Source organism: Neodiprion pinetum, chromosome 7 (genome assembly GCF_021155775.2).
Source record: "Neodiprion pinetum isolate iyNeoPine1 chromosome 7, iyNeoPine1.2, whole genome shotgun sequence".
In the NCBI taxonomy this organism is placed as follows: Eukaryota; Metazoa; Arthropoda; class Insecta; order Hymenoptera; family Diprionidae; genus Neodiprion; species Neodiprion pinetum.
This window is the reverse complement of record NC_060238.1, coordinates 24,996,979-25,004,407: the sequence shown is the minus strand read 5'-3', so window position 1 is coordinate 25,004,407 and position 7,429 is coordinate 24,996,979. Positions and strand designations below refer to the sequence as shown.

General features: G+C 40.9%; 2 protein-coding genes and 1 non-coding gene across 3 annotated transcripts; 1 reads left to right on the top strand and 2 right to left on the bottom strand.

The window, feature by feature from the left end:
* The first annotated feature begins 20 nt into the window (after nt 1–20).
* On the top strand, nt 21–92 carry TRNAG-UCC (transfer RNA glycine (anticodon UCC)). Its single transcript has one exon. It is a non-coding gene; the product is annotated as a tRNA-Gly (tRNA).
* Nucleotides 93–185: 93 nt separating this feature from the next.
* Nucleotides 186–1,690, bottom strand: LOC124223035 (uncharacterized). Its single transcript, XM_046634644.1, has 3 exons — nt 1,543–1,690; nt 985–1,314; nt 186–719 (listed from the first exon to the last, which is right to left on the bottom strand). The coding sequence occupies exons 1-3, from the start codon at nt 1,616–1,618 to the stop codon at nt 607–609; spliced, it is 519 nt and encodes a 172-aa protein (XP_046490600.1). The 5' UTR covers nt 1,619–1,690; the 3' UTR covers nt 186–606.
* Nucleotides 1,691–4,278: 2,588 nt separating this feature from the next.
* LOC124223034 (mucin-22-like) lies at nt 4,279–6,598 on the bottom strand. Its single transcript, XM_046634642.2, has 3 exons — nt 6,474–6,598; nt 4,722–6,257; nt 4,279–4,473 (listed from the first exon to the last, which is right to left on the bottom strand). Exons 1-3 carry the CDS (start codon nt 6,550–6,552, stop codon nt 4,361–4,363), a joined length of 1,728 nt encoding a protein of 575 aa, XP_046490598.1. The 5' UTR covers nt 6,553–6,598; the 3' UTR covers nt 4,279–4,360.
* Nucleotides 6,599–7,429: the final 831 nt, after the last annotated feature.

The following is a 7,429-nucleotide window of genomic DNA, read 5'->3' as shown; positions in this document are numbered from 1 at the left end:
TAATGTTACCGTCATCATGTGCGATGGTGGTGTAATGGTCAGCATAGTTGCCTTCCAAGCAGTTGATCCGGGTTCGATTCCCGGCCATCGCACTTCTTTTTTATTCTTCGTCTTTTCGTCGTGTGTTCTGTTTTCAGTCATCGTAATTATGGTCACTACGAGTAACTAATTTTTGCTAGTACAGCTGCATCTGTTATATATTTTATTTAATGATCATAGTTATCGCATTTCTTAAAATACCATATTACTTATATGAGAATCGCAATGAAATAATAGTTAATAATATTAAACATTATTACAAAAGAGTTGTCGTATACCTGCTTAGTTATTTTGTCGCATCTGTTCAGTTCACAAAAGTTTCAGCGTTACATTGAAAGCTTTCGTATAACGGAGCTACTCGACACAAGTGCCGATGCCAGCTAATAAAATATCTAACAGGTGTTTCGAGGGTAATCTGGCAGCCAAATATCATACAAGAGCGAAAAAAAATGTCAACTTTGTAAAATTTAACGATTGATAGATACACTGCTTTACTAGAGTTTATATATTATCATTTCATTAGGCTTCAGGCAATCTTCAGGGTGGATGTGATGAATTTTATTTAATCTACGTAAATAAATTAGTCCAGAAATCAGCAATTGATTCGTAGTTTGATTTCATGGCGGTTGCAAGTGATTCCATGTCAGTTATCGCCGACGAAACCGCTGCCTCGCCGCATGCTGAAACAGGCAAATATTGATGAATATCACGAGTATAACTGTCGGCGAAAAATAATTCGGTACGCTTCATTTTATTAGTATACTACGATACGCGCGGAGTTTCTTGCTCTGCGATAACGTTCTCATGTTCGCTGCATGAATTATGTAGTTAAGAGCCGCAATGTCGTGCCGTTATCGTCATCTTCGTATCATTCTTCACTTTCTGCAGCTGATGTCCCTCGCAAAGCAGATGCTGGCAGGTAATGCCGTATACATGTATACTTACTCAGCGTGTCGGTGCACGATGATGATGAATCACTGGTCAAAGATGAGGCGGCAGATTCTGCACTCGAAATCACTGAAGAAGCCACAGATTCTGCTGCTGAAGCTGCTGAGGAAGCCGCGGATTCTGCTTCTGAAGCTGCTGACGAAGCCGCGGATGCTAATGCTGAAGCTGCGTCTGTATCCACAGAAGACACTGCCGAAGCTGCATCTGAAGTCTGGTTTGCCGCAGTTGCAGCCGCGGTTTCCGCGGTTTCAATCGCAGTTGAGGTCTGATTTGCCGCAGTTGCAGCCGCGGTTTTTATAGCACTTGTCAGGCTTGAGAAAAGGTCAGCTGAAACATAAAAATTCATAAAATCACTGTAGCGATGAAGAGACATCAGTATAATTATTCGCACAAAAGTTTATTACCGGAAGATCATGGCAATAAAATGTATATATTCGAAGGGCACATCGATAACCATCCGGCGAATTGATCCTCCGATAATTACACGATAAAAAAAAGTATTATCCAGTAGTTTTTCCAATTATTTGCAGGTAAACAGTGTTCGTGAATACTTACAGGGAGCAGCGTCGCTCACAGCGTAGAGTTGGGAGCACACCAAAAAGGTGAAAAACAGGGCGGCTACTTGCTTCATGTTGTTGAATATGTGGAGGTACTTAGGCTTGAGTAGCTAATTCAGCGGTGAATGCAAATCCCAAGTCCGTCGGTATTTATACCGATCGTCAATCCCGAAATTTTTGCCACGCATTGATACGAGAGCGACGCTAGCTGTACCACCTGATTTTAGGAATTTACGCTTATAATCTAAATACGTACTAATTAATTATTTGATCAATATCCAACATATGCGCGCCGTGTTACGCATATTTGCTCTCGTTTGTTTGTTTCTCAACCGCAAATTCGTATGATAACGCCTAACGAGAACTGCGTAGAATTTTTACTTTAACGAAGTGATAACAATCCGTTTTATGCGTTTTTATAAAATTCTCATCGTTCTAATTGGCTGGCATCAGATGAAATAGGCGAAAAATAATGTTCCTCGTGCCACGGAGCTTTTTTCAGGTCAGCGTTAAGTTTTTGCAGAATAATTATAAAGTATGTAGACGATATCACACGATTATACACGACATGATTCCAAGCGATATTAATGACCCCCAAATTTCTCTGTGAATGAGGAATCCAATATTCAAAATTTCTTCAAGACTTTCGCTAAGCTTTGCAGAATTCCGAATTCTTATTAAAAATCCTTCACTTCTTTGATTTCTCGGTTCAGTCGTCACCCCGGTTATATCTGTTAAATAATATGAACATTAAAACCTTCTAATCGACTGATTTATCAAATATTCCAACCAATACCGTTGCTTCAAGTCGACTAACAATATTTTGTGAACGACCATGTCTCACACTTCAAAGAGATATCAATTATATAATTGGACGCACCGTCTTTTTTCAGATTTTGTCTTTGCTTGTACTTCATTTGAATTGCATCTTACTTTCTTTACTCGGAGAACCCTTTTAACGTTGTTTTCGCAACGCGGGTTACCTTTTTTAACCCTCGTGTCGGATATTGAATCCGAAACCTTTTGTAATATTATATATCACAGCGATGTCTGTCGCAAAGCCTTTCTCTACATCTAATTGTTTATGGGTTTATTTGCCGTTAGCTAAGAATGCGCTACAGGTGTGTAATACAACAGTGTAATAGGCCGTGAAATTTTAAAGGCTTGTAAAATTCGAATGATACAGGCATAATAGGCTTTATTAAAAATCACATTATCGCTTCACAGGCTTCAGGTAATTTTCAGCGTAAGTGGCGTAAATATATCGAATGTCATTTGTAGTATTGGCAAGCGTCGAAATCATCCCACTCGGCTAATGATTCGACACGTGTTTTTGCGCCATTTGCGGCTGACGCGAGCTAATTATAATTATTGACGATCCTACCACATTTTTCGCATGTGTCGAAACGAGCGAATGTTGAAACTGATTACGCTTAAAACTGTTTATAGCCAAAAGTAATTTCGTTTTGCTTCACTATATTAGCATACCGTAAGATACCTGTAGTTTCCTGCTTTATTTGTTTGTTTTTTTAGTTACTTCCAACAATGATCCTGAATATACTTACAAGACGGTAGCGTCGATCGCAGCGTAGAGTAATTGGAAGCACACGAAAATACTAATAGAGCAATACTAATTCAATTTTAAATGCCAATTTACATTTTCCCAATCGATACAACTGCGACACCATTTGGGCACGTACATATAATTTCGAGCCTTTACCCTTACATCATAAATGCGTACTAAACCAGATCATAACTAGTGCTTGTATGTAAAGTGAAAAAAAAAAAAATCTTGAACTATTCACTAGCAATATCAGTGAAAAACAGACTATTCTCAACAAACATTGACAACAAATCATCCACTGCGCGTAAATAAGCCTTGCTTATACATATACAACGAAATAACGAACCAATAATTTACGCCGTACATTTACAGCATTGATAGTATTCGAAAAAAATATTCGTCGGAAAGGCAAGAAAAATTGTAGAAAGTGGAGCATAATTTGAGTATAATCTTCACCTTTACCGGATTACTGCATCAGCATAACAATTAACTACTACTTTCAAAAAGCACCAAACACATATTTTCAATGTGGATTCTTGAGGATTTCACGGATGAAATGTTTTTACATTGGCGACAGAATTCGAAGTAAAGAATTCCCTGGCATTTTCCTAATTTCCAGCTCTACTTTTCGGAAAAAATTTCTTGATTTCTCACCAACTGTTATACTATTTGTCATGCAGCCAAACGGGCCACGTCGAAGCATTTTTAAGTTGGTGTTGAAATCGAAAAGTCTTCGAGTTTTGAACAGAATAATTGTAAAGAAGTCGATTTTACGCTGTATCAGCTGTAATTGCAAGCGAAAATTAATGTCAATCGCAGACTAATCTGAGCTTTTTGGAACTTAAAAAATTTCATAATAATTCACTGATTTTTCTGTTCATTCGTCACACTTCGACGGTGGTCTCATAGTTAATATTGGTATGCAAACGGGAAGATCAATTGCAAGTCCTCATTTAACTGGGTTCCACCGATTTGCTTGGTAACGATCAAGTAAATATTGGGGATTTTGCACCAGTAGGCGCTAGTTGATCATTTAGTTACGTTCACTGGGGTTGCATTTTAGGTATACCTATAACAATATTACAACAATGTCGTTTCGCACTGCAATCCCGGAGCAGCAATTGTCTGGAAAATTGTCTAACAATAAGGTTAATTGTAAAATTCGAATGATGTGGGTACAATGTACTTTATTGACAATCGATATTATCATGCAGCAGGTTTCAGGCAACCTTCAGCGTACATGTAATGAATTCTATCCAAATAAATTTGTGAAAAAACTACCAATCGATTCCGTGTCTTCTACAGCAGAGGATACCACTGACTCGTCGTCACTTACCGCCGACGTAATCGTTGCCTCGAGACACGCTGAAACAGGCAAATATTGAAAAGAATATTATAAACGAAAACTATACTAAGCCAAAAATAATTTTGTTTCTGATTCGCTTTGTAGTTGGAGTTTCTTACTCTTCTGCGAAAATACCTTTATGTTGCTGTATATCGGAGCACAAATTATCCGAATGCCAATCTCATCTTTACCATCTTAACCGTGTGATATTGTAGCTGATATGCCTCACAATACGGTTATAGGTGCTTAAAAATAATGCTCTACTTACTTAGCAAATCACTGCAGCTCGATGATGAATCGGTCAAAGATGAGGCAGCAGATTCTGCAGCTGAGATTGCCGATGAAGCCGAAGATTCTGCAGTTGAGACTGCTGATGAAGCCGCAGAAGAAGCATCCGATGCTATTGATGAAGCCGCGGCTTCTAATGCTGAAGCTGAATCGGATTCTTCATCTGTGCTCGTTGTTGCCGCCTCCGTGGTAGTTGTTGCCGCCTCAGTAGTCGTTGTTGCCGCCTCAGTAGTCGTTGTTGCCGCCTCAGTAGTAGTTGTTGCCGCCTCAGTAGTCGTTGTTGCCGCCTCTGTAGTCGTTGTTGCCGCCTCAGTAGTCGTTGTTGCCGCCTCAGTAGTAGTTGTTGCCGCCTCAGTAGTCGTTGTTGCCGCCTCTGTAGTCGTTGTTGCCGCCTCTGTGGTTGTTGTTGCCGCCTCTGTGGTTGTTGTTGCCGCCTCTGTAGTAGTTGTTGCCGCCTCAGTAGTCGTTGTTGCCGCCTCAGTAGTAGTTGTTGCCGCCTCAGTAGTCGTTGTTGCCGCCTCTGTGGTTGTTGTTGCCGCCTCTGTGGTTGTTGTTGCCGCCTCTGTAGTAGTTGTTGCCGCCTCTGTGGTTGTTGTTGCCGCCTCTGTAGTAGTTGTTGCCGCCTCTGTGGTTGTTGTTGCCGCCTCTGTGGTTGTTGTTGCCGCCTCTGTAGTAGTTGTTGCCGCCTCAGTAGTCGTTGTTGCCGCCTCAGTAGTAGTTGTTGCCGCCTCAGTAGTCGTTGTTGCCGCCTCAGTAGTAGTTGCTGCCGCCTCTGTAGTCGTTGTTGCCGCCTCTGTGGTTGTTGTTGCCGCCTCTGTGGTTGTTGTTGCCGCCTCTGTAGTAGTTGTTGCCGCCTCAGTAGTCGTTGTTGCCGCCTCAGTAGTAGTTGCTGCCGCCTCTGTAGTCGTTGTTGCCGCCTCTGTGGTTGTTGTTGCCGCCTCTGTAGTAGTTGTTGCCGCCTCAGTAGTCGTTGTTGCCGCCTCTGTGGTTGTTGTTGCCGCCTCTGTAGTAGTTGTTGCCGCCTCAGTAGTCGTTGTTGCCGCCTCAGTAGTAGTTGTTGCCGCCTCAGTAGTCGTTGTTGCCGCCTCAGTAGTCGTTGTTGCCGCTTCAGTAGTAGTTGTTGCCGCCTCTGTAGTCGTTGTTGCCGCCTCTGTGGTTGTTGTTGCCGCCTCAGTAGTCGTTGTTGCCGCCTCAGTAGTAGTTGTTGCCGCCTCAGTAGTCGTTGTTGCCGCCTCAGTAGTAGTTGTTGCCGCCTCTGTAGTCGTTGTTGCCGCCTCTGTGGTTGTTGTTGCCGCCTCGGTGGTAGTTGTTTCCGCTTCCGTGGTCGTTGTTGCAGCCTCCGTGGTAGTTGTTGCCGCCTCGGTGGTTGTGGTTTCGGTGTCTGAATCCGAGGATGCCCCTCCCGTTAAAAGTGACAAAACGGTTTCAGCGCCACTTTCTGCCGTCGAAACCGCCGCTGAATTCGCGGCAGCCGTATCAGAAACCAATGAACTCAATAAGCTTGAAAACAAGCCAGCTGAAACATAAAAATGTACAAAATTACGATACTATTAAGTATTTTGTACCACGAGGTCCATTTGTATTGTAATTTAAATAACAAGACGATAACGAAATATTGCTGAAAAAATAGGTGTACAACAAATCGTGGCGGATTCATTCGCTGATAGCTATGTATACGATCAAAAAAATTTATCTAGTAATTTTATGATGTATGTACGTATATTATACTTACGAGCCGGTGCAGCATCGATTGCCATGTAGAATTGAAAGCACACCAAAATGGTGAGAATCAGAGTGGTGGCTTGCTTCATATTGGCGAATAAGTGCTATTCGGTACTTCGGCAGTAACAATTCGGCGGTGAACTCGAATCGCATTATAGGTCTGTATTTATACCCCTCAATCCCGACAATTTTTCTATGGCAAATTGACACAAGTGCGACGCCAGATAAACACGTGATTTCGGATGCCTGTGCTCACTGTACCCAAAACGCTTATAAATCATTCATACAACTCTTATAAACATTTTTACGTGCAAACAGGCGCTACATTAATATATATTTTCATCTGTTTTTTCTTTCATGTCCGAAAATCATCAACTCGACGTTCAATAACAACTACTTATAATATGATTTGGTGAATAACTGTTTGTTTACTGATGTATCCGTAACCATTGCGGGTAATAGTTCGAAAATACCAACTTTACAAATTATTCTACATTGATTTTAGCATCGAGGATCGTTACACCCATCATAGAATGGAAAAAAAAACAGGAATAGAAATAAGAAATATACAATCAATACTGATTGAATAATAATGCATATTTCTTATTTCGATTCGTTGATTTTCGTTATGTACGCGGCTTTAAATCATTAGAAAATTATAAGTGTGCTCTATAATAGTTATTTTTGATAAAGCTCATTTTGAAAACTCAACTAAGAGGCAGACGAATGACGTGGAGTCTTCACCGGCGAATTATAAAGCGATCGATTTTCTTTAACTATAACAGTAACAATTGTAAACGGTGGGTGAAAATTTTACTCACGGTATCCAAATGGATGAAAATTGTCTCTTGTTTTAGTTCACATTCTAATCAATTTGTCATAATCGTTACAAAATTAGCAGACGCAGATTAGTAAGGCAACGGAAAACCGTCTCGAACATGAACTGCTTGAGGGAAAACGTACAAA

What these genes read in the sequence shown, in the direction of transcription:
- LOC124223034 (XM_046634642.2), bottom strand. Translation starts at nt 6,552, where the DNA reads ATGAAGCAAGCCACCACTCTGATTCTCACCATTTTGGTGTGCTTTCAA. An exon ending in AATCGATGCTGCACCGGCTC is followed by an intron (nt 6,258 to 6,473) that starts GTAAGTATAATA and finishes TTTATGTTTCAG; the next exon opens with CTGGCTTGTTTTCAAGCTTA. An exon ending in GAGCTGCAGTGATTTGCTAA is followed by an intron (nt 4,474 to 4,721) that starts GTAAGTAGAGCA and finishes TGCCTGTTTCAG; the next exon opens with CGTGTCTCGAGGCAACGATT.
- LOC124223035 (XM_046634644.1), bottom strand. Translation starts at nt 1,618, where the DNA reads ATGAAGCAAGTAGCCGCCCTGTTTTTCACCTTTTTGGTGTGCTCCCAA. An exon ending in TGTGAGCGACGCTGCTCCCT is followed by an intron (nt 1,315 to 1,542) that starts GTAAGTATTCAC and finishes TTTATGTTTCAG; the next exon opens with CTGACCTTTTCTCAAGCCTG. An exon ending in ATCGTGCACCGACACGCTGA is followed by an intron (nt 720 to 984) that starts GTAAGTATACAT and finishes TGCCTGTTTCAG; the next exon opens with CATGCGGCGAGGCAGCGGTT.